We start from the raw sequence: 27075 nt of genomic DNA, 5'->3' as shown, positions 1-27075 counted from the left end.
AAAAAAGTCTTCAAAGGGCATCTCTCTCTCTCTAACTGGGATGAATAGGAACTTGGGCTCAAAGGTGAAAGCACAGTGTGGACACACTCACTTGTCAGAGATTGTAGCGTGTCATTCTCATTGTCCAATTAGTCCTGAATTTTTTTCTATCCCAGATACTGGGCACCAAGGTCTCCTAGGAACATAAAAAAGGAGAAGGCCATTCAGCCCCACAAGCTTGTTCCACCATTCAATTAGATCACGGCTGATCTGTATCTGAACTCCATCTACCCGCCTTGGTTCCGCAACCCCTAATACCCTTGCCCAATGAAAAAATCCTAACTCTTGCTGTTGTTTTGCTATTTCTTATAGGGTCAGATTCATTCTGGCACTGATGTGAATTCAGCCCCTACAATTACAAATCAGAACCTCCAACCCCACTGCTAGTCACTGCCACAGAAAATGGAAATCAGTTGTGACAAAGGTAAATGTTGGCCTCGCCAGCGACGCCCACATCCCATGAACGATTAAAAAAAAGACTGCGTTAAACAGATGAGAATGTTTCACTGATAAGTCACGCTCTGATGCCCCTTGTAGCAGTCAGTGACAGCCATCCTGAAATAAGTGTTAACGAGCTCGGTACAGACATGGCCAGTGGATCGTGAGAGGCCCAAACAAACATCAATTTTGCTATCACCCCTCAGGAAGGATATATTGGCCTTGGACGGAGTGCAACGCAGATTCACTAGAATGATACCGGGGCTAAAAGGGTTAAATTATGGGGACAGGTTGCACAGACTAGACCTGTATTCCCTCAAGTATAAAAGATTGAGGGGTGATCTAATTGAGGTGTTTAAGATGTTACAAACTAGATAGCCAGGTGGTGAAGGATAGAATACTAGAGCCTAGTCTTCAGTTGCTTCCAAGCCTTTATTCACAGAGCTCACCATCACACACTGTGCACCCCTAGATAAGCTCCCTCCTATAAATGGATACGAGAGTCCCCAATTGATACCCACCACCTGAATACAATTAACACTAATTGATATAAATCACATAGATACAATTAATATAAGATGGTTAAAGGAGTTGATAGGGTAGATAAAGAGAAACTATTTGCTCTGGTGGGGGAGTCCAGAACAAGGGGACATAACCTTAAAATTAGAGCTAGGCCGTTTAGGGGTGATGTCAGAAAGCACTTCTTCACACAAAGGGTAGTGGAAATCTGGAACTCTCTCCCCCAAAAAGCTGCTGAGGCTGGGGGTCAATTGAAAATTTCAAAACTGAGATTGATAGATTTTTGCCAGGCAAGGGTATTAAGGGTTACGGAACCAAGATGAGTAAATGGAGTTAAGATACAGATCAGCCATGATCTAATTGAATGGCGGAACAGGCTCGAGGGGCTGAATGGCCTCCTCCTGTTCCTACCTATGTTTCTTGCTTGCTGGTATGAAAATTGAGTTGTGCCAATTCTGGGCTGCTGAAACATCAAAAACTGTGAATAAATTTGGGGCCTGAACATACCGATAAAGGGAAATTATTATAAATTTTAATTTGAATTGAGAGAAGTGAGTAGAATTAGAAGTAAAGCAATATGAAACAACATTAAGAAAAAGGGGTTTTTGATATAAAGGGAAACATATTTGAATTCAAATTAAATTCATTTATCTTTCTTACATTAATTTAGCAATAATTCCGTTCTCAAGAGAAGTTGATTTTGTTTGAGCGTCTCTCTAATCAGCAATCTGATACAAATGTTCATTCAGCACAATCAAAGAGCAGTAAAGCACAGAGAGAGTAAACTTACTGACAGCAAACTCCACTCGCAAAAGCGGAGGTTTTAAAGGAGTTATTCTTATTATCAATTCAGTATGTGCAATCATCTGTTTGATTAAAACAAAACTTATAAATAAACCATTTGCATAAATAATGCAAACTCAAAGTGATTGACTGCAATTTCTAACTCAAAGAATAAATTTCAGTGTTTTTCTGAATGTAAAAAAAATAATTATTCAACAATAAAGTGGAAACTTCGATCCAATGACTCAATTCTGACAGGAAGACTGATATAACAAACACATAACAGTGAAGCATACAACAACTTGCATTTATATATCACCTTTAAAGTAGAAAAACATCCTAAAGTTCTTCACAGAGGCATAAGGAAAAAATGGATGCCAAGCCAAAGGAGATATTGGTAGGAATGATCAAAAGCTTGATAAAGAGGTGAGTTTTACGGAGGGTCCAAATCCAAGAGAGGGAGGTGGGGAGGTGGAGGGGTTTAAGGAGGAAATTCTAGAGAGTAGGGCCTATGCGATAAAAGGCATGGCTGCCAATGGTGAGGTGGGGTATGCACAAGAGGCCAGGGTCAGAGGAAGAAAGATTTCAGGGGGAGGGGTTTTAGGGCTGCAGGAGATTACAGAGATAGGGAAAGGCCATGAAGGGATTGAAACATAGGATGAGAAATCTAAATTTGAGGTGTTGGGAGATCAAGAGCCAATTTTGGGCAGGAAGGACATGGGTAGTGGGTGAATGGGTGTGAGATAGGATACAGGAAGCAGAATTTTCAATTAACTCAAGTTTATGGAGCATGGAGAATGGAGGACAACAGGAATGCAGTGGAATAGTTGAGTCTAGAGGTGACAGAGAAATGTTTAGGAATGTGGAGACAGGTGCTGATTGTTGGTTTACTGGACAGGTGGGTTAAGCAGGATGGGAAGGAGGTTGGCAAAGTTGCTCCCCAGCTGGGCAGGAAGGTTGGCAAAACAAAACAACAACTTGCTTTTATATAGCGCCTTTAACATAGTAAAACGTCCGAAGGCGCTTCACAGCAGCGATTACCAAACAAAATTTGACACCGAGCCACATAAGGAGATATTAGGACAGGTGACCAAAAGCTTGGTCAAAGAGGTAGGTTTTAAGGAGCGTCTTAAAGGAGGAGAGAGAGGTAGAGAGGCGGAGAGGTTTAGGGAGGGAATTCCAGAGCTTTGAGCTTAGGCAGCTGAAGACACGGCTGCCAATGGTGGAGCGATTAAAATCGAGGATGTGCAAGAGGCAAGAATTGGTGGAGAGCAGAAGTCTTGGAGGGTTGTAGGGCTGGAGGAGGTTACAGAGGGGTGAAGCCATGGAGGGATTTCAAAACAAGGATGATAATTTTAATATCGAGTCATTCCTGTAACAGGAGCCAGCGTAGGTCAGCAAGCACAGTGATGGGAGAACGGGACTTGGTGTGAGTTAGGATATGGGCAGCAGAGTTTTGGATGAACTCAGGTTTAAGGAGGGTGGATGATGGGAGGCCAGCCAGGAGAGCATTGGAATAGTCGAGTCTAGAGATAACAAAGCCATGGATGAGGGTTTCAGCAGCAAATGAGCTGAGACGGGGTGGAGACGGACAATTTTACGGAAGTGAAAGTAGGCGGTCTTAGTGATGGAGAGGATATGTGGTCAGAAGCTCATCTCAGGATCAAATAGGACACCAAGGTTGCGAACAGTCTGGTTCCACCTAAGACAGTGGCCAGGGAGAGGGATGGAGTCAGTGGTTAGGGAACCGAGTTTGAGGTGGGAACCGAAGACAATGGCTTCGGTCTTCCCAATATTTAGCTGGAGGAAATGTTTGCTCATCCAGTACTGGATGTTGAACAAGCAGTGTGACAAATCAGAGACAGAGAGAAAGAGGTGGTTGTGAGGTAGAGCTGGGTGTCGTCAGCGTACATGTGGAATCTGACGTTGTGTTTTCAGATGATGTCGCCGAGGGGCAGCACGTAGATGAGAAATAGGAGGGGGACAAGGATAGATCCTTGGAGGATTCCAGAAGTAACAGTGCGGGAGCGGGAATAGAAGCCATTGCAGGTGATTCTCTGGCTACGACTGGATAGATAAGAATGGAACCAGGCGAGCGCAGTCCCACCCTACTAGACGATGGAGGAGGGGCGTTGGAGGAGGATGGTGTAGTCAGCCGTGTCAAAGGCTGCAGACAGGTCGAGATGGATGTGGAGGGATATTTTATCACGGTCACAGTCACATAGGATGTAATTTGTGACTTTGATAAGGGCCGTTTCAGTAGAACTGTGGCAGGGGCGGAAACCTGATTGCAGGGATTCAAACATGGAGTTGCGGGAAAGATGGGCACGGATTTGGGAGGCGACGACTTTGAAGAGGAAAGGGAGGTTGGAGATGAGGCGGTAGTTTGCAAGGACAGAGGGGTCATGGGTGGGTTTTTTGAGGAGGGGGTGATGACGGCAAATTTGAAGAGGAGGGGGACAGTACCTGAGGAGAGGGAACAGTTAACAATATCAGCTAACATGGGGGCCAGGAAGGGAAGTTGGGTGGTCAGCAGTTTGGCGGGAATAGGGTTGAGGGAGCAGGAGGTGCGTCTCATGGTCACGATGAGCTCGGAGAGGGCATGAGGGGAGATAGGAGAGAAACTAGAGAAATATGTGAGTTCAGGACTAGGGCAGGGGGGAACCGTAGGGGATGTTTAGCTTGGTGGGCTAGGGGAAGGGAGAGAAGCGGCAGAGGGAACTGAACGGATGGTCTCAATCTTAGTGACAAAGTCGTCCATGAGCTCCTCACACTTTTCTTTGGAGGTGAGGGTGGAGGGGGCAGGGGAGAGGGGTTTAAGAAGACGGTTTATAGTGAAGAGAAGCCGGGGGTTATCTTTGCATTCCAGGATGATCCTGGAATAGTGAGCTGTTTTGGCAGAGGAGAGCAGGATCCAATAGTATGTGGTCCAGACAGATCTGACGATGAATGGCGAAACCATTTGTCTGCCATAAACATTGAACATCAAACTCTGATCCTCAAAGCAGAAATTTCAATGGTGTCATTTGAATTTCCAATGCAATGAGTCAATTCACATCTTTCTAACAGCAAACAGCTTGCAAGTGATTTGGTTTGAGGAAATGTAGAAAAATCTCAATTGTTATTGACAATCTGACAGAAACACTCATGGCAAATGGAAACAAACAGCTGTTCTTGGTCCCCAGGATATGTGGTAGACATACATATAAGTAATAAAACAATGCCCTTACGAAATGCATGACGTTAAAGGTTTGCAAAATTTTCAGCAAGATACACAAAAAGACACAAAATCATAGCTACTTGCTGATTAATATGTTTCATCATTCTTGTGCCAAAAAAAAAGTTTCAGCTGAATGTAAACGTAATCAAGGAACTGTTTGTTCAAGGAAAGAATTAGTTCAGTCCATCATTTTTGTGCAGATATTGGTAAAAAAAAAATCAGGTCATAAATTAAGAATAAATTCACACAACATACAGGATGAACCATTGATACAGACAGGGTTGAGTGCCTAGAAACCATGGGTGAGTGAGAGAGAAGGGAGGAGCAAAGCAGTGATTGATTAGCATTAATAATTCACCCTTCCCAGTTTAGGTCCTTGGTTAAACATCACTGGACAAATGGGAAGGGAAGGTACACACAATTGGTGATTCGCCCATTACTTTATCCAACTACAACACTCCACCTTACTGGTCAACTACAGCTAGTTCAACTTGACAATCAATAGCAATAGTATCATACAGAGCAGCAATTGGTCTCCCCTCACAATGCTAGCACCAGCATTCCTCTTTCCTCCTGTTAGGGAATGGATGCTCTTGCAGGGGAGTTCTCCCCGGTGTCCTGGCCAATATTAATCCTTCAACCAACATCATTAAAAAAACAGATTATTTGGTCATTATCACATTGCTGTTTGTGGGAGCTTGCTGTGCGCAAATTGGCTGTCGCGTTTCCTACGTTACAACGGTGACTACACTTCAAAGGTACTTCGTTGGTTGTAAAGCACTTTGGGACGTCCTGAAGTCATGAAAGTTGCGAGAGAAATACAAGTTCTTTCTTCATTTTGTTCGATTTCGTAGATGGCTGACTGTGCTCTCAGCGCCATCTACTGGTCTCAGCTGGAATCTTCATTGTAGATTGTGAAAATAGATTATAAATAACCTCATATATGCTAATTTGAATAACATTTCGGGGATAAAGATGGGTGAGGTTTCAAACATAGGGAAGAGAAAGTATTTTGCATTCTCCTTCTCTCTCTGATCTCCTTTACATTAGGGGCTCCTTTCTTTTTCAACTGTCCACAAACGGACAGATCAAACTGGAACTCAAAGGGCTGCTCCCTGCTAGATTCTTCCTGAAAGAGAAATCTTGCACAAAGGCATCAACTCCTTTGACCTATGGCTGGTGTTTTGGCTTAGGTAAACTTTAGAAGCATAAAATTTTACAATGCAGAAGGTAGCCATTCGGCCCATCGTATCTAAGCCGGCTCTTTGCTAGAACAAACTCTTTGTTGTAGTTGAAGGATGTGGTTCAGCCTGGAGGCACATTACTAGTGGTGTCCCCCAGGGATCGGTCCTGGGCCTGATCGGTCTTTATTAATGACCTGGACAGTGGTGTTGGGAATATGGTCGGTAAGTTTGCAGATGACACCAAAATCTGTGCAAGGGTTAAGACAGTAGAGGAGTGCAATCGGAGAGGAGCTACAGGAATGATTCCTAGCTTAAAGAACCTCAGTGTTTAGTCATGATGGTCTGGCCATCGTGGTGTGGGGCTGGCTTGATGGACCAGCTGGTGTTTTCCTGTCTGTCATTTTCATATATTCGTATGTAACAAGTCCGGTAGTGGGTGGAATTGTAGATGTCCTTTTGGACAGGCAAAACTAAATCTCGCTCTTATTGTATTGCACGAGTGCTGTGCCATAGAAGCTACTAACAAGTTTTTAGAATGAATGGATCCTGCCTTGAAAGCAGCCAGAGATTCTGGACTGCATGCACAGCAGATGCTGCAAGTTGGAACAGAAATATCACGAACACCACCTTGGGGCTTATGCATGAACTACTGAATGCGAAGGGTGAAATTAGGCACTTTAAAATTCAAAAGTGCACTGCAGGAATACTAGGAGGGGGAGTGCATAGCAAAGCTTAAAAAGAGAACCCTCTTTTAAGAATAGAGTTGAGTTAGAGGACTCAATGTGATCAGGTGCAAGGATGAATGTAAAAGTAAGCAACAGCATTTGAATAGAATTATCAGGGGGGATTTTAACTCCTGCTTGATCAGCAGGAAAGGAGCGGGGGAGCAGTTAAAATAGAACGGGTGCATTTCCCGCTCGGGGGTAAAATTTAAGATAATTAGCAAAAGATTCAGAGGCGAGATGAGAAAATTTTTTAAGCAGCAAGTTGTAATGGTCTGGAATGCACTGCCTAAAAGGGCGGCAGAAGCAGATTCAATAGTAACTTTCAAAAGAGAATTGGACAAATACTTGATGTGGAAAAATCTGCAGGGCCACGGGGAAAGAGCAGGGGTGTGGGACTAATTGGAGACCTCTTTCAAAGAACTGGCACAGGAGCGACGGGCCGAATGGCCTCCTTCTGTGCTGTATGGTTTTGGCGGTGAATGAGGCTCTTGCCAAACATCATTAATAAATGCAAATCAGGGTCCCTTGACGTACATCAAACCTCAATGGTATTTTAATCCGCTCCTGGGGCACCCGCTGCAGCCACCCTCAGGTATAGCTGTTGGGAAGCCACCTGTTCAAGCCTGACTCAATTTGGTTTAAAAGGATCTAAAATCTGTTTCACACTTTTAGATCATAAACCCCCCTGACTGGGTTTGGAAGAAGTTGCATTTATTTGGCACCTTTCACATCCTCAGAACATCCCAAAAGCTCTCTTACAGCCAATGTACTCACTATTGTAATGCAGGCAAATACAGCAGCCAATTCATGCACAGCAAGGTCCCACAAACAGCTATGAGTTAAATGACCAGTTAATCTGTTTTGATGGTATTGGTTGAGGGGTAAATATTGGCCAGGACACCAGGAGATCTCTGACAATGCAGCACTCCCTCAGCATTGCAGTGTCAGCCTGGATTATATGCTGAAGTCTCAGGAGTGGGACTTGAACGCATGACCTTCTGGCTCAGAGATGAGAGTGCTACCACTGAGCCAATAGCACCTTCCTGCAATGTTGCTGCAATAATCGAGTGCTCTGGTAGTTGCATAATTAATATATGTTAAGTACTAATTCATCAAAAATGGGTAGCTAAAACAATCTTGGCATGGTGTTAGGGAAACATGTAGAATGTCAATAATGACTTTATAAAGGCCCTAACCCTTACCCTTTAATAATGAAAGAAAAGAAAGACTTGCATTTCTATAGCGCCTTTCACGTCCTCAGGAAGTCCTAAAGCGCTTTACAGTCAATGAAGTACTTTTGAAGTGTAGTCACTGTTGTAATGTTAATCCATGTATTCTCCACCCTTAACATAGCCCTATAAATATGCCAAGAGATGCCTGTTATGGTGAAAGGCAAATAGGTTTTTACTCATTGTATTTCTGCATCCAATTCACTGGAATTTTCCAATCATCATAGTATCTGCTCCATGTTTGTAGAATATAGGTCATATTGAGCCTTGAGATTGTTTGCAGTTAGTACTCTTTCTCCATATGGAAGGTATTTGTTTTATATGCTGATCACTGATTAGGGGTTTAACTGAATTTTATAATGGTTACAATTTTTACATGCAGAGTATTGTATAATCCAAAGTAAAAACAGGAAACAGCAGGTCAGTCAGTCAGCATCTGTAAAGAGAAAAGAATGTTATGATGTTTCAGATATGCCTAACTCACTAGTCCCATTCACCCATCACCCCTGTGCTCGCTGACCTACCTTGGCTCCCGGTCAGCAATGCCTTCTATTTAACATTCTCATCCTTGTGTTCGAATCACTCCATGGCCTTGCCCCTCCCTATCTCTGTAACCTCCTCTAACCCTACAACCCTCCGCGATCTCGGCATTCCTCTAATTCTGGCCTCTTGTGCATCTTCTACTTCCTTTGCCTCACCATTGGCGGTCATGCCTTCAGCTGCCTAGGCCCTAAGTTCCTGAATTCCCTCTCTAAACCTCTCCGACTCTTTATCTCTCTCTCCTCCTTTAAGACACTCCTTAAAATCTAGTTCTTTGGCCAAGCTTTTGGTCACCTGTCCTAATGTCTCCTTTGGCTCGGTGTCATTAGTTTTTGTCTAATTACACTCGTGTGAAGCATCTTGGGTTGTTTTACTACATTAAAGGTGCTATATAAATGCAAATTGTTGTTATATGTATCCCAAATGTCATAGCTTGTCTTCTCTCTCTACTGGTGCTGACTGATCTGCTGTGAGTTTCAAACTATTTCTGTTTTTATTTCAGATTTCCAGTATTTACATACGAACATACAAAAATGACAGGCAGGTAAAGACCATCTAGTCCATCACGCCTGCCCCACACAATCGTGATGCCTGAAACATCATGAATAGACACCCTCCTATCCACCAGCAGCCATGTAATCCTCTGGGAGAGGAAAGAACAGATAAAAATCTAGGGCCAATTAGGGGAAAAAATCTGGAAATTTCCTTTCTGACCTCCTTAGGCGATCAACTCATTAAAAAATACCTGGATGTGCACCTGAAGAGCTGTGACCTGCAGGGCTACGGACCAAATGCGCGAAAATGGGATTAGGCTGGGTAGCTCGTTTCTCAGCCGGCGCGGACACAATGGGCCGAATGGCCTCCTTCCGTGCTGTAAATTTTCTATGATTCTATTCTATGAAAACTAGACAAGGAGACCACATAGACCATGCTTATATTACCTGATATCTCACCTATCTTTTATAAAATGTGGGGGGTGAAATTGGGCCGTGTAGTGTTTGGTATTTAGGCACTATACAGACACCTAAGTCCCAAAAATGGGGTCCGAGATGTGCGCGCCAGTTCCAACGGAAAGTGCGCAGGACGCCATCTTGGTAAAGGGGTTTGCACGCGTGCGCCTAACGACTGCCGCCAGCATGCAGAGTAGGGAGAATATGATGCGGATCAGTGTGCAACGCTGAATTGAAGGCAGTGCTGCTTTTTTGGAACTCCACACTCCAGCCAATGCCCTGTCTTAACCTCACACAGTTGAAGGACCCTCTACCAGCGCTATTTAAAGGGATCAGGAAGTACTTACAGGTTAGTTGCTGGACTTTTTCTTCTGGCTGCTGGTGCAACTTTACATGTTTTTGGAGCTTTCCTCTACTTGGATAAAGTTTCAATACTCTACCGGGAGAGTGGTCTGGCTGGTTTTGCTGTACTTTTTGTGAAGGAAGAGAGGCCACGCAGAGCAGGACAAACTGCTAGAAGAGGGAGGAGGAGGAGGAGGAGAAGCAGGGCATTCAGCTGGAGGCCATATCTGTGGAGGTTCTTCAGGGAGAAATTCTCTTATCTCAACTTCAGCGATGACCAAAGCATCAGACATCTTCGGTTCACTACATAGGTCGCGACTGAAATTTGTCCACAACTGCAGCCTCAAAGCAGGGCAAGGACAGTATTGCCTGTGGCTCTTAATTTTTATGGCTTTGGCTCCTTTTAGGCTGCTGCTGGAGATATAAGCAACATCTCGCAGTTTGCAATGTACTGCTGTATAAGGGAGGTCATTGAGGCTCTCTATACAATGAGAGACACATTCATTTCATTACCTCCTGCCAGAGACAAACAAGACGAGTGAGCACAAGGGTTTGCTTGCATTGCAGGCTTCCCCATGGTGCAGGATGCCATTGACTGCACGCACGTTGCCTTGCAAGCTCCTCATCTGAATTCAGACATATTGATGAACAAAAAGAAATTCCACTCCCTCAATTTGCAACTAGTGGTGACCACAGGCAGTTCAGCATGCGGTCAATGCCCGCTATCCTGGCAGCAGTCATGATTTGTTCATTCTGCGGCAGTCCTCTGTTCTACCTGTATTTGAACCAGCAAGGCAAGTCAAAGGCTGGCTACTGGGCGACAAGGGTTATCCCCTCATGACATGGCTCATGACTCCGGTCAGGAACCCATGCACACGTACACAGCAGGCCTACAACGAGAGCCATGCTGCCACAAGGAACATCATAGAGCACACCATAGGCGTCCTCAAGCAACGGTTCCGCTGCTTGGACCGCTCTGGAGGAGCCCTGCAGTACTCAGCTGAGCGGGTATCAAGATTTGTCGTGGTATGCTGCATGCTGCACAACCTGGCCATTATGAAGGGACAGCCCTTGCCACCACCTATCAGGTGAGAACCTGAGGAGCATGAGGAGGAGGAGGAGGAAGTGGAGGAAGAGGAAGGGAAGCTACAAGGGAGATAGGCCCTTTCTACATGATCAGATTATTAATGAACGATACCAGTAATCTCAACGACACCTCCCCATTCACCAATAGTCCCACACTCCTTACCTTTCCTCTCTCACATGACCTTCAAATCGTCCTCCATATGATTACACATTGGTTTTTTCCCTCAGCTCACCACAGAAACCACCACCAAATGCAAATTCAAATCCACATTTATAAATTAACACAAGAAAAGGTTCAAACAAAATGAGACTATTCACCCTTGTGCATTCCCTTGGTGCTTGTCTTTCGTGTGCCTTTGCCTTTCCGAATGCTCCTACAAGGTGCTTTCGCAGTGGCTGGAGTATGAGAGGTGGAAGGCTGATGACCTTCAATTGAGGGGTATGCAGCTGGCCTTGGAGGGCGTCCTTAAGCAGCTCTGGGCCTAGAGGGCCCAGCTTCAGACTTCACCGCCTCGGCATGGGCTGCAGCAGTCTGGGCCGGCTGGCTGACAGGCAGCAGCAAGGGCACTGGCGGAGTGGCAGGGATGGGAGCGGGAATGCTGTCATTCTGAGAGAGGACAGCAGGTTTGTGTTCCATGGATCCACTGCCATCCTCTTGGGGTAGCGCCTCTGCAATCCTGATGACCTGAAATAAAAACAGAAAATGCTAGAGAAGCTCAGCAAGTCAGGCAGCATCTGTGGAGAGAGAAACAGAGTTAACGTTTCAGGTCGAAGACCTTTCATCAGAACTGCTGGTGACCCTGATGATTCTATTGGAGAATAGAATGCTGGATGCTGTGATGCCTTGGAAGCCCCTTTCAACAGTGGTACCCAGAGCCAGGATGCAGCGGTCAGACCTTTGATGGAAGCTGTTACATCGGTCACCGGACACTGCATCATGGTGGGTTCCACAAGTGTGCTGATGAAGGTGACCACCCATTCCATGTTGGAAAGGATGGGCTCCAAGCTCTGAGCAAATCCCTGTGCCAAGCTGGAGCTGGACTCCTCTCCATGCCCCTTGACATTGTGCGCAGGCTTTCTGGCAGGCTTTCCAGTGCACCAAGCATTTGGTTGTGTACGTCCCTCAGCCTTCTTCTGTAGCCTGGCCCATTGAAGTCATCATCTGACTCCTCTGCAACAGAACTAGTGTGTGACCTCGCCCTCCTGGAGCAGTATCCAATCCTCCCGCCCCGGCTCCTGTGCACTTGTGCCCGGTGTCTCATCACGTGCCGATCCCTCCTCTATCCTGGCCTCCGAAGTAAGCACAGTGTCAGTCTCTGAGCTGGTGGCTGTGAGTGTAAGATGGCGTGATGGTGCCTCTTCATCATCACTGTCTTCTTCCTCCGTCTCCTCTGACTGGGCAGGTTCCAGTTCTTGGGTATCTGAAATGACAAAGGGACAAAGGTTGGGTTGTGGTGAGGGGAGAGGAGAAAGTAAGAAGCACGTGCTGACACCATCTGCAACATGTGAGTCAGAAAAGACTGTGGGATAAGGGAGAAGTGGGAAGAGAGAAGGAGCATTCGGTATGCAGGGACCCTCATCATCGATCCCTCCAGCACTGCCAGTGGCCACGGCCTCAGCAATGGCCCTTCCCATGATGGCCATGGAGGTTAAAACGTGCAGGTGCGCTTGTCCTCCTCCAGTTTTCGTTGCTGCCTCCTGTTCTGCATCACCTTCTCCTGCAAGGAAGAGGGAAGGGAGTCAGTGAGTGTCCTGCAAGATGTTTGGTTGATATGGCTGTCATGGTTGAATAGCTGCCAGTGTGTGTGGACTGTGAGTTGTGGGTGTGAGGCTTGCAACAGTGGTAATGTGTGAGGGTGAGATAATGCATATGATTTGAAGGGTTGAGTACTGATTGAAAGAGATTGTTGGTAGATGGGTGATAGGGGTGTAGTGCATTGAGCAGTGGATGACGCTAGTGGTGCAGTTGGTAGGATATGCCACTTGAAACTTGGACTCAGTTACCATGACAACTCATGTTAAATCATTGAACTTCTTCATGCATAGCATCCATGTTCTTGGAGCTATGCTTCTGTCATTTACCTCCTCCGCTACTTCCTCCCACTACCTCTTGAGCATGTCTGGAGGGCCTCCTGCCCCCCTGTGGATACAGAATGCCTCACCTTCTCTCCACCTCTTGCACAAGGCCTCCCATGCATTATTCGTAGGTTCTCCCAGTGTCTTGACTAACATTCCTCCCTCAACCAATACCACTAAAAATAGAATAACTGTTTGTGGCATCTTGCTTTGCGCAAAATGGCTGCCATAATCACCCACATAACACTGCAAAAAGTAAATCATTGCATGTACTTTGGGATGCTCTGAGAAATGTGTTAAGGCACTTTATAAATGCAAGGTACATCTTCCTTTAACCTGTACTAGTGGAGTTGTTATGATCTGCATTACTTAAAAGGGCAGTGGAAGCAGATTTAATAGTAACTTTTGAAAGAGAATTGGATAAATACTTGAAGGGGAAAAAATGCAGGGCTACGGGGAAAGAGCGGGGGCATGGGACTAATTGGATAGCTGTTTCAAAGAGCCAGCACAGGCCTATGAAGGGCCGAATGGCCTCCTTCTGTGCTGTATGATCCTACCTCCTGTGGTGTTGGTCACAGTAAGTTGGATGTATTGTATGTTAAATAATAATAATTTCCTTGGTGTAGAGGGAGCCTGCTGTATGCTGATCATACAAAAAGCACCCCAATGTAGATAATTTATTTGTTCAAATGATGTCCAATCCAATATTCAATTGGGAAGTTTCAAACCGACGAACATCTGATTCTCAATTGGGTCGAACCCAAGAGCAGAGGGAGTCAGTGAGTTTGAATAATCTTCAACATTTATTCAATTGCATGATTAGTTGTCAGCTAAGGCTTGGAAGAGGAGGAGCCTTAGCAACCACCACCAGGGCCTCTCAGAATACACTAGGTGAGGCGGGGCTGCACGCAGGAGGCCATACCCAGCACACAAGGTCTACAGGTCAAGGGTCACCTTCTTGGACCTATCTGAGGAACAATGTCGGAGGAGGCTACACTTTTCCATGCAGGCTGTCGCAGACCTCTGCAATCTCTTGCAACAGGACCTGCTGCCTGCTCTCAGTCACCACAGCCCTGAACTTTTACATCGCTGGATCTTTTTAGTTTGCGACAGGGGGGGCATCAGCCCCATTTCCCAGGCTGCAGTTCACAGTTGCATTAGGCAGGCGACCGATGCATTCTTTGCCTGGGCCGAGCAGCACATCACCTTCCCCACTGACCTCAGCAGTCAGCAGGAGAGAGCTCGGAGATTTGCAACAGTGGCTGGCTTCCCTCATGATTGACATGGGCATCAGGGCACCGGAACATGACCAGTAACGTTCATCAACAGAAAGGGATACCACTCTATCAATGTACAGCAAGTGATCACAGGAACATCATCATGCAGGTCTGTGTGAGGGAGCTGCCACAGTTCTTTTACACTCAGACACATTACCATCTTTCCGCTATTCAACCCCGGGAGGAACGTGGCAGGCTGGCTGCTGGGGGACAAGGGATACCCTCGGCAGACCTGGTTGGTGACACCCCTGCGCAACCCCACCATGCCTGAGCAGCACAGATACAATTGAAGCCAGGGAACAACCATCGAATTACATCGAAACTACAGCACAGAAACAGGCCATTCGACCCAACTGGTCTATGCCGGCATTTATGCTCCTCCCTCCCTACTTTATCTAACCCTATCAGCATAACCATCTATTCCTTTCTCCCTCATGTGTTTATCTAGCTTCCCCTTAAAAATGTATCTATACCATTTGCCTCAACTACTCCTTGTGGTAGCACGTTCCACATTCTAACCACTCTCTGGGCAAAGTTGTTTCTCCTGAACTCCCTATTGGATTCATTAGTGACTATTTTATATTTATGACCTCTAGTTTTGGACTTTGCCATAAGTGGAAACATTTTCTCTACATCTACCCTATCAAACCCTTCCATTATCTTAAAGACCTCCATCAGGTCACCCCTCAGCCTTCTCTTTTCTAGAGAAAAGAGCCCCAGTCCGTTCAGCCTTTCCTGATAAGTATATTCTCTCAGTTCTGTTATCATCCTTGTGAATTTTTTTTGCATCCTCTCCAATGCGCCTATGTCCTTTTAATATTTAATCCTTATAATATGGAGACCAGAATTGTGCACAGTACTCCAAGTGTGGCCTAACCAAGGGTCTCTACAAGTTTAACATAACTTTTCTGCTTTTCAATTCTTTCTCTCTAGAAATGAACTCCAGTGCTTGATTTGCCTTTTTTTATGGCCTTATTAACTTGCGTCGCTACTTTTAGTGATTTGTGTATCTGTACCCCTAGATCCCTTTGTACCTCTATCCCATTTAGATTCTTATTATCCTCCTCATTCTTCCTACCAAAATGTACTACCTCACACTTATCTATGTTGAAATTCATTTGCCAATTTCATGCACATTCTGCATGTTTATTATTGTCCTCTTGCATCTTGACCCATTCTTCCATTGTATGAACTACATCCCCCAATTTGGAAATTGTACAATTTTGAAATTGTACTTCGAATTCCCAAATCCAAACCATTAATGTAAATTGTGAACAACAGTGGTCCCAGCACCGATCCCTGTCGAACATCTATTCCCACCTTTTACCAGTCTGAGTATGCACCCTTAACCCCTACTCTGCTTTCTATTTTGTAAACAGGATCCTTACAGAGCACACGATAGGACTGGTGAAGCAGAGGTTCAGGTCTTTTACATCTACCCGAGAGGGCAGACGGGCCTCGGGCCTCGGTTTAACGTCTTATGTGAAAGACAGTACTCCCTCAGTACTGCACTGGAGTATCAGCCTAGATTTTGTGCTCAAGTCTATGGAGTCCACTACCTTAAGAAGTGAGAGTGCTACCCACTGAGCCACAGCTGACATACTCAGACTACAGCATTTCCATTGAGTTGACAGAATGATAGATCTGAGGAAGACATGAACTTCAGAACCAAGCTTTTAAGAGAGGCTGAGACTTTCAACTAAATTGGTTAATAAAGCTAGTCAGAGACAAAAGGCAGCTTTATAGGTCATTTGAATCAGTTAAATATATCATTTGTAAATGTCATTTTAAACCTGTTTTCAGGAGACCGAGGGAAAAAATGGTGAAACAAAACATTTTTTAAAAGCATTTTAATCAATTTGCCATCTTCTTGCCAAGATATTTGCATGAGAGTAAATCACAATGAATAAATTCAAATCACAGTTAGCAAATTTGCATATCAGTAATGAGGTGAAATAAATTTAAAATCAACTGGTACAAACTTGAATATTAGCTGTCAACTGTAAATGTGACACAAAAATTTGCATGAGTGTTTGACACCTGAAGTGTGATAGACATTGGAAGTATGATGCACAGGAAGTGCACGTATATGTAAAGTTTTTAGAACATTACTAGTAGATGTCCCTTGGCATTGTTCATGGAAAGTCAATACACTGGGTATGTTCTATATAATATATTCAAGATTGCCATAAACTCTAGAATCAGGGGACACAGGCTCAAACTAAAAGAGGGAAGGTATACCGGCAGTTTGGATTTAACTGCTTTACACGGAAGAACATGGGGAATGGACTGTCCAGGGAGGTGGGTAGTGTGGAAAAATTTAAGGGAGAACTGGATTACTATTTCAGGAAGGGCAATTAAGGAGGCTGGCCAGGTGGATTGCAATCTTTTCTGGTAATGGCTTCGATGGAAATGAAAAGTGAGAGCAATGCATAACGGGCCGCTAAATCGATATCGCCCAAGGTCAAAATTACCCCACAAGTTCTTTCTTTCGATGTGCTCACAGGTTTTGGGATTTTATTCCATTAAAGGGTTGGTGATGGAATTTTATTGATCATTGTGTATCACGTCTATTGGCCAAAATGCAGGGACAGTCCCCGAGGCTACATGGAATTGGTGGTAAGTGACATAAAGATTGTAAAAGAATAGTGTAAGTTAAACAAAACCCACCTAAGTATGATTAGCGATAATTATTATACCTCATAAATGATTAAGAAATCATGCTCTCCTTCAATCACAGTGGTTGGATTTAACTCAATGCTGTAAAGCCACCCAGTGGATTTTGGTGTGGAAATGCAAGTTGCTTCTCAACGTCAATACACAGTAGGAGTTAATGTTTTGGGATGTAATCTTATGTGACTTTTAATATTGTACATGGCTATCACAGCACCACATACAGTCATAACAGGTATTGCAGGTAAATGTGGGCACTTTCATAATTAATTTTCTCGATGAGATTGTTGACATAGGAGTTTCTAAAGCATTTTGAAATGTATTGCGATGACCCTTTAGAAAGCACTGGTTAGGCCTCAGCTGGAGTATTGTGTCCAATTCTAGGCATCACACTTTAGGAAGGATGTCAAGAGGGTGCAGAGGAGATTTACCAGAATACCACCAGGGATGAGGGACTTCAGTTATGTGGAGAGACTACAGAAGCTGGGGTGGTTCCCCTTAGAGCAGAGAAGGTTGAGAGGAGATTTAATGGCCTGTAAATTGCTCCGAGCAGCGCTCACCGCTCCAGATTTATACTCACCCACAAACTTTTGTGCGGCAACTTCCTTGAATGTGAGCCAAGAACAGTCCAGCGTTAACTCCCGGGAACCTAGGTCCTGTGGGAGAGACAAAAGGATCGATCTCTCCCCTCAACCAATCAGTATTCTCGCATGTGGGGAAGGGAGCTCTGAGAGGGACAGAGTCATTGCTTACACTGGCAACTTTTCATTAAATATGGGGTTTACTTTCAATGTCCCCTCGCACACATTGTGTTGCTTGAAGACAATCAAAGAAGGTGTGCCAGGGGAATCAGCTGGCACCAGAGATGGACTCCTCTCATCCACATTGATCTTTAACTGTATCTGGACACTGACACACCTACCTAGTAATTGTCTAGAGTGACTTGTTGCTAAGCTCTGCCGTGAAGACACCTGCAGCCAATCTGCACCATAAGGCAGGCATGCTGCTGTCATTCAAGATAACAGTCAGAGGAACATAAGTAGGCCATTCAACCCCTCAAGCCTGTACCGCCATTCATTGAGATCATGGTTGAGCTGTATCCTAATTCCATCCACCTGCCTTGGTTCCACATCCCTTAATACCTTTGGCTAGCAAAATCTATTGATCTCAGATTTAAAATTATTAATTGAGCTAGCATCTAGCTAGCTTTGTGTGAAGAAGTGTTTCTTAACTTCTCTCCTGAATGGCCTGGCTCTGATTTCAAAGTTATGTTCCCTTGTCCTAGACTCCCCCGCCAGCGGAAAAAGTTTCTCTCCATAGTCCCCTATCAATTCCTTTCAAAAATCCTAAAAACCTCTATCAAATCATCCCTTAGCCTTGTGTATTCCAGGGAATACAAGACCAGTTAAAGTAATCTTTCCTCATAATCTAACCCTTGGAGCCTTGGTAACATTCTGTGAATCTGCACTGCACTCCTTCCAAGGCCAATATATCCTTTCCAAAGGGTGGTGTTCAGAAATTTGTACACTACTCCAGATGTGGTCCAACCAGGACTTTGTATAGCTGTAGCAAAACTGCTTCTACTTTATATTCTAGCCCTCTAGTTATAAAGGCTAACATTTCATTAGCCTTTTTGATTATTTTTTGCACTGTACTACTACATTTTAATGATCTGTGCACATGGACCCCATAATCTCTTTGGACCTCCACTGTTCCTAGATTTTCACCATTTAAAAAATACTTGGATCTATCCTTTCTTGGTCCAAAATGGATGACCTCACACGCACCTGTGTTGAAATCCATCTGCTACAGTTTTGCCCACTCACTTAATCTATCAATGTCTCTTTGTAATTTTATGCTCCCGTCTACACTACTTAATATGCCACCAATCTTTGTGTCATCAGCAATCTTGGATATATGACTCTCTATTGCGTTATGTAAGTCATTAATAAATATAGTGAATAGTTGAGGCCCCAGCACAGATCCTTGTGGGACACCAGTAGTCATTTCCTTCCAATTCGAATACATACCCATTATCCCTACTCACAGTCTTCTACCGCCTAACCAATCTCCTAACCAGGTCAGTAATTTGCCTTCATTTCCATAAGCTATAATTTTAGCTAACAGTCTCTTATGTGGAATCTTTTCAAATGACTTCTGGAAGTCCATATAAACTACATCCATAGACATTCCCATGTCTACTACTTTAGTTACTTCCTCAAAACATTCAATTAGGTTCATTAGACATGATCTACCCTTTACAAATCCATGCTGGCTCTTTCTAAAGCTCAAATTTCTCAAAGCACTCAGTCTCACTGTCCTTAACTATAGATTCCAATAACTTCCCACAACAGATGTTAGACTTACAGGTCTATAATTTCCTGGTTTCTCTCTCTCGCCTTTCTTAAATAATGGAGTTACATTGGTAGAAGATCAGCCATGATCTTGTTGAATGGCGGAGCAGGCTCGAGGGGCCGGATGGCCTACTCCTGATGTTCTTATTTGCAATTTTTCAATCTAAAGGGACAATTCCTGAATCAAAAGAGATTTGGAAGATTATGGCTAAAGCATCTGTAATTCCCAGACCTACTTCCTTTAAAACCTGGGATGAAAACCATCAGATCCTGGGGATTTGTTAGTCTTCAGTGCCATTATTTTTTCTAATACTGTTTTCTTGCTTACATTAACTTTAGTGAGTTCCAGTCTTTGATTCATTATTAGTTTCCCTGGAATGTTGGGTATATTATCATCTTCATCTCCTGTGAAGACTGACACAAAGTCATTATTCAACAAGTCTGCCATTTCCTTATTTTCATTTGCAATATTACCTGCATCTGTTTTTAAAGGGAGCACATTTCCCTCGACTACCCTTTTTCTTCTAATATAATTGTAAAAACTTTGTGTTAATCTTGATATCCCTTGCAAGTTTCTCTTCATATTCCCTTTTTGCAGCTCTATCTTTTTTATCTTCCTTTGTTATTCTTTATATCTCTCCCAGTCTCCTGGATCTACATGATTCTTTGCACTTTTTATGCTCTTTCCTTTAGTTTTATGTTATCTCTCATCTCTTTTGTCAACCATAGCTGTTTTATTTGGAAAGTAGAGCTCTTACCCCTTAGGGCTATATACTGGTCCTGTATTAAACTAAATTCTTTTTTTAACACCTCCCACTGTTCATCTGTAGTTTTACCCGATGACAGTTTTGACTGGTTTGCTTTCATCAGTCTGTCTCATCCCATTAAAGTTAGCCGTACCAAAATCTAGAATCTTAGTAACTGTGGTAAGTTTGTCCTTTTCAAACCTAACATTGAATTCGATCATATTATGATCACGGTTAGACAAATGTTCCCTTACTGCTAGATTATTAACTAAGTCTGGCTCATTACTAAATCTAGTATGGCCTGCCCGCTTGTTGGTTCTAGAACATATTGCTTCAGAAAACTATCTTGATTGCACTCAAGAAATTCACTACCTTTCTGATTTGAGCTACTCTGTTCTTCCCAATCTATATCAAAATTAAAGTCTCCCATTAAAACAACCCTGCTTTTGCTACAAGCCTCTCTAATCTCTGAATTAATACATTCTGCCACTTCATTGCTGCTATCAGGACACCCATAAGACAACTCCCATTACAGTTTTAAATCCTCTCTTATTCCTCAATTCTAACCATAGAGTCTCCGCTGATTGCTTTCCCTTACCGATACCCTCTCTTACTAATATTGTAATAGTATCTTTAATCAATAAGGTTACCTCTCCTCCGCTTCCAGTTTTCCCATCCTTTCTAAAGATCTTATAACCTGGAATATTTAATTCCCAATCAGGATCAGCTTGCAGCCGTGTCTCAGTAATGGCTACCGTGTCATACACTCTAAGCTGCATTTGAGCCTCTAATTCACTTAATTTATTTCTTACACTTTGTGCATAGTATACAAAACTCATTTGGGCAAGAGACCCTAACCTGTCCTTCTGCCGTCTTTCTCACACTGTTTAACTTAGTACTTTTCTTATTTGTCACTCCTGCTGTAACTATTTTAGTATTCCCTTCACCTGGAATATCTATATCACTGTTTGTGAACTCTGCTCTTATCCCTTTTTTAAATCTTTAAACTGTAATTTTTACGATTGTTTCCAACTGAGACCTCGCCCAGATTATTAGTTTAAAGTTCTTTTTATCCTTTCTGCTAGGACTTTGGTTCCAGCCCGGTTCAGGTGGAGCCTGACCCAACGGTATAGCTCCCTCCTGTCCCAGTTCTGGTGCCAGTTTCGCATGAAATAGAACCCCCCCTTTAGCCACGTGTTCACATTCCTGATCTGCTTATCCCTCTGCTAATCCTGATTACCACCCTTGAGGTCCTGTATTTTAATTTTAGCTCCTAACTCCCGATACTCCCTCAGCAGGGCCTCCTCCCTTTTCTTCCCTATGTCACTGGTCCACAACAACTGGATCTTCCACCTCCCTTTCCAAACTCCTTTCCAGCCACATCGAGATATCACTTATGCCCCACGGGATCGTGGCTGCAGAGGATGTTATCAATCCCCCTAATTATTGAATCCCCTATAACTACTACCTTTCTATTCTGCTCCTCCCCACTTTGGACAGCCCTCTGCTCCACGGAGCCTAGGTCAGCATAAATCTTTCTCCTTATCCTCACAGGTATCAAGTACACTGTACCTGTTGGATAGGTTTCTGTGAGACGGAGTGTGGCCAACACAGAGTGAACTGCTGAGAGTTTGGTGAGTGTGGGAGTTCGGTGAAGTGAGGTGCTGCTTTGCCTTGCTTTTCCTAACTTTTTCCACAGAGCGGCGGTGGGCCTGAGCGGCAGAAGACTGAGATTGGGGAATAAAAGCAGCAGCAGACCTGCAACAAAAGAAAACTACGATGCGACGTCACAGGTGAGGCAGGAGAGTCCGAGAGGTGAGCACAGTATAAAAGGAGAGACCGAGAACGGGAGGAGAGTCTGAGAGGTGAACGCAGGGTAAATCTAAGGCAAGTCATGGCAGCACAGCTCGCACTCGTGATATGCTCCTCCTGCACTATGTGGGTAGCCATGGACGCTACCAGTGTCCCTGGCGACCATGTGTGCAGGAAGTGTGTCCAACTGCAGCTACTGGCTAACCGTATTTTGGAGCTGGAGATGCGGGTGGATTCATTGTGGAGCATCCGCGATGCTGAGACTATCATGGATAGCACGTTCAGTGAGGTGGTCACACCGCAGGTAAAGATTACGCAGGCAGAAAGGAAATGGGTGACCGCCAGGCAGAGTAAAAGGACTAGGCAGGGAGAGCAGGAGTCCCCTGGGGCCATCTCCCTCTCAGATATACCGCTTTGCATACTGTTGGGGGAGATGGCTTATCAGGGGAAAGCAGCAAGAGCCAAGTTCGTGGCACCACAGGTGGCTCTGCTGCACAGGAGGGGAGGAAGAAGAGTGGCATGGCTATAGTGATAGGGGATTCAATTGTAAGGGGATCAGATAGGCGTTTCTGCGGCCGTAAACGTGACTCCAGGATGGTATGTTGCCTCCCTGGTGCTAGGGTCAAGGATGTCACGGAACGGCTGCAGGGCATTCTGGAGGGGGAGGGTGAACAGCCAGTAGTCGTGGTCCATATTGGTACCAACGACATAGGTAAAAAAAGGGATGAGGTCCTGCAAGGTGAATTTAAGGAGTTAGGAGATAAATTAAAAAACAGGACTTCAAAGGTAGTGATCTCAGGATTACTACCGGTGCCACGTGCTAGTGAGTATAGGAACAGGAGAATAGAACGGATGAATGCGTGGCTGCAGGGATGGTGCAGGAGGGAGGGATTTAGATTCCTGGGACATTGGGACCAGTTCTGGGGAAGGTGGGACCTGTACAAGCGAGACGGGTTACACCCGGGCAGGAGCGGGACCAATGTCCTCACGGGGGTTTTTGCTAGTGCTGTTGGGGAAGGTTTAAACTAGAGTGGCAGGGGGATGGGAACCTGAGCGGGGAGTCAGAAGGGAGTAAAGTTGAGAGCAGCAAGAGAGGGGAAGACCCAGGGGAAATTTACAATACAAATAGTACAAACAGTTGTTCAAGAACAAGTGAAAGGGAAAAGCGTAGAGCAGTGGAAAGAAAGTGTACTTTAGGCACTACAGATAAAGTAAAAACTAGAAGGTGTAAGACAATTAACCCAGCATCAAAGCTGAAGGTCAGACTAGGGTGTGTAGCCCAACTAAGAGTTCTATATACAAATGCACAGAGTATAAGGAATAAATTAAATGAACTACAGATTCAAATTCAAATTAGAGGGTATGACATGATAGCTATTACTGAGACATGGCTGTAGGATGGTCAGGATTGGGAACTAAATATACCAGGTTATAAGGTCTACAGGAGAGATAGGGAAAATGGAAGAGGGGGAGGAGTAGCCTTAACGATTAGAGATGAAATCACTTCAATGATAAAGGGGGATATAACGAGAGGTAAGCAGCCAACAGAGACATTATGGGTTGAATTGAGAAATAGGAAAGGATCTAAGAGTTGTATATAGGAGCCCTGGCAGCAGCAGCTCTGAAGTGCTAGATTGTATAAATGCAGAGATTAGACAAGCGTGTAGCAAAGGCATAGTGGTCTTAATGGGGGACTTTAACCTTCACATAGATTGGGAAAAGCAGACTAGCAACTGTCAGAAAGGTGGCGAATTTCTTGAGTGTGTCCGGGATAGTTTTCTACAGCAGTATGTCCTAGAGGCAACAAAGGGGCAAGCCATACTAGATTTAGTAATGAGTAATGAACCAGATTTAGTTAACAGCTTAACTGTGCATGAACATCTATCCAATAGTGATCATAGCATGATCGAGTTCAATGTAGTTTTCGAAAGGGAAAAAAGTGAGTCAGCTGCTAAGATTCTAGACTTGGGTAAGGCCGACTTCAATGGGATGAGACAGAGACTGTCCGCAGTAAACTGGGCAAATCTGTTAATGGGTAAAACGACTGATGATCAGTGGGAAATGTTTAAAGAAACATTTGACATGATACAGAATCGGCTTATACCCGAGGGGCAAGAACTCTACTTGCCAAAAAAAACAGCCACGGACAACTAAAGAGGTAAGGGACAGTATAAGACATAAGGAAAGGGCATACAAAAAGGCAAAAAATGGCACAGATCCTGGCGAATGGGAAAGATACAAAGATCAACAAAGGGTCACAAAACAGATAGTCGGAGCTACAAAAAGAGAGTATGAAAAGAAACTTGCAAGGGATATCAAAACCAATACAAAGAACTTTTATAGTTATATTAGGAAAAAGAGGGTGGTCAGGAGCAGTGTTGGCCCCTTAAAAACTGAAAATGGGGATATTGTCATTGACAATGGGGAAATGGCGAACATGTTGAACAATTACTTTGCGTCAGTATTTACAGTGGAAAAAGAGGATAGCATGCCGGAAATCCCAAGAAAACTAATATTGAATCGGGGACAGGGACTCGATAAAATTAACATAAGTAAAGCAACAGGAATGAAGAAAATAATAGCACTAAAGAGTGACAAATCCCCAGGACCAGATGGTTTCCATCCCAGGGTTTTAAAGGAAGTAGGTGAGCACATTGCGGATGCCCTAACTATAATCTTTCAAAGTTCTCTCGATTCAGGAACTGTCCCTCTAGATTGGAAAATTGCACGTCACTCCGCTTTTTAAGAAAGGAGAGAGATGGAAACCGGGGAATTATAGACCAGTTAGCCTAACATCTGTTGTGGGGAAAATGCTGGAGTCTATAATTAAGGATAGGGTGACTGAACACCTCGAGAATTTTCAATTAATCAGAGAGAGCCAGCATGGATTTGTGAAAGGTAGGTCGTGCCTGACAAACTTGATTGACTTTTTTGAAGAGGTGACTAAAGTAGTGGACATGGGAATGTCAATGGATGTTATTTATATGGACTTCCAGAAGGCATTTGACAAGGTCCCACATAAGAGACTGTTAGCTAAGTTAGAAGCCCATGGAATTGAGGGAAAAGTATGGACTTGGTTAGGAAGTTGGCTGAGCGAAAGGCGACAGAGAGTAGGGATAATGGGTAGGTACTCACATTGGCAGGATGTGACCAGTGGAGTCCCGCAGGGATCTGTCTTGGGGCCTCAATTATTCACAATATTTATTAACGACTTAGATGAAGGCATAGAAAGTCTCATATCTAAGTTTGCCGATGACACAAAGTTTGGTGGCATTGTAAGTAGTGTAGATGAAAACATAAAATTACAAAGCGATATTGATAGATTAGGAGAATGGGCAAAACTGTGGCAGATGGAATTCAATGTAGGCAAATGTGAGGTCATCCAGTTTGGATCAAAAAAGGATCGAACAGGGTACTTTCTAAATGGTAAAAAGTTAAAAACAGTGGATGTCCAAAGGGACTTAGGGGTTCAGGTACATAGATCATTGAAGTGTCATGAACAGGTGCAGAAAATAATCAAGAAGGCTAATGGAATGCTGGCCTTTACATCTAGAGGACTAGAGTACAAGGGGGCAGAAGTTATGCTGCAGCTATACAAAACCCTGGTTAGACCGCACCTGGAGTACTGTGAGCAGTTCTGGGCACCGCACCTTCAGAAGGACATACTGGCCTCGGAGGGAGTGCAGCGTAGGTTTACTAGAATGATACCCGGACTTCAAGGGTTAAGTTATGAGGAGAGATTACACAAATTGGGGTTGTATTCTCTCGAGTTTTGAAGGTTAAGGGGTGATCTGATCGAAGTTTATAAGATATTAAGGGGAACAGAAAGGGTGGATAAAAAGAAACTATTTCCGCTGATTGGGGATTTTAGGAGTAGGGGGTACAGTCTAAAAATTAGAGCCACACCTTTCAGGAGCGAGATTAGAAAACATTTCTACACACAAAGGGTGGTAGAAGTTTGGAACTCTCTTCCGCAAACGGCAATTGATACAAGCTCAATTGCTAAATTTAAATCTAAGGAGTCTTACAATACCAGGTTATAGTCCAACAGTTTTATTTGAAATCACAAGCTTTCGGAGGCTCACCTGACGAAGGAGCAAGCCTCCGAAAGCTTGTGATTTCAAATAAAACTGTTGGACTATAACCTGGTGTTGTAAGACTCCTTACATTTGTCCACCCCAGTCCATCACCGGCATCTCCACATCAAATTTAAATCTGAGATAGATAGCTTTTTGGCAACCAAAGGTATTAAGGGATATGGGCCAAAGGCAGGTATATGGAGTTAGATCACGGATCAGCCATGATCTTATCAAATGGCGGAGCAGGCACGAGGGGCTGAATGGCCTACTCCTGTTCCTATGAGACCTCTTTCTCTATCTCCCCTCGGTTCCCCTCACCCTGCTGACTGACAGTCACTCTCCCCTTCTTGCACCAGTGCTTTTCTCACCCTCCCTTATGTGTCGGATTGTCTCTAACTGGCACTCTAAGCTCAAGGACTCTGAGCCGGAATGTCTCAAGACAGAGACATTTCCTGCAAATGTGACAATCTTGCTGTCCACTAACTCCCACATATCACAGTCCCGACACATTGCATGCACTGCCATTTCTAGTTATTTATTTATTTAACTAACTTACTTAGTCCAGCACCTGAGTGCAAAAGATAAGGTTGAAGTGTTTGCAACCACCTTCAGCCAGAATTGCTGAGTGGATGATCCATCTTGGCCTCCTCCCGATATCCCCACCATCACTCCACGTGATATCAAGAAACGGCTGAGTGCACTGGATACAACAAAGGCTATGGGCCCCAACAACATCCCAGCTGTAGTACTGAATACTTGTGATCCTGAACTAGCTGCGTCTCTAGCCAAGCTGTTCCAATATAGCTACAACACTAGCATCTACCTGACAATGTGGAAAATTGCCCAGGTATGTCCTGTCCACAAAAAGCAGGACAAATCCAATCCGGCCAATTACCGCCCCATCAATCTACTCTCAATCATCGGCAAAGTGATGGAAGGTGTCGTCGACAGTGCTATCAAGCGGCACTTACTCACCAATAACCTGCTCACCGATGCTCAGTTT

At 44.2% G+C, this 27075-nt stretch overlaps 1 protein-coding gene across 4 annotated transcripts in view; it reads right to left on the bottom strand.

The window, feature by feature from the left end:
* Positions 1-8117: 8117 nt before the first annotated feature.
* LOC137326285 (uncharacterized) overlaps positions 8118-27075 on the bottom strand; it is a 35777-nt gene continuing 16819 nt past the window's right edge. For 2 of the 4 annotated variants that reach the window (XM_067991225.1, XM_067991227.1), the window contains 3 exons: positions 17662-17737; positions 11374-12773; positions 8118-8573 (listed from right to left, as the gene is read on the bottom strand). In XM_067991225.1, the coding sequence (XP_067847326.1) occupies positions 12238-12773; positions 17662-17737 (612 nt within the window). In that variant the 3' untranslated portion in view covers positions 8118-8573; positions 11374-12237. Of the gene's footprint in view, positions 8574-11324; positions 12774-17661; positions 17738-27075 lie in introns of those variants that run through there. The other 2 variants (XM_067991229.1, XM_067991226.1) reach the window with 2 other exon arrangements.

Source organism: Heptranchias perlo, chromosome 10, assembly GCF_035084215.1.
Source record: "Heptranchias perlo isolate sHepPer1 chromosome 10, sHepPer1.hap1, whole genome shotgun sequence".
Lineage (NCBI taxonomy): Eukaryota > Metazoa > Chordata > Chondrichthyes > Hexanchiformes > Hexanchidae > Heptranchias > Heptranchias perlo.
This window is presented reverse-complemented; position numbering and strand designations above follow the sequence as displayed.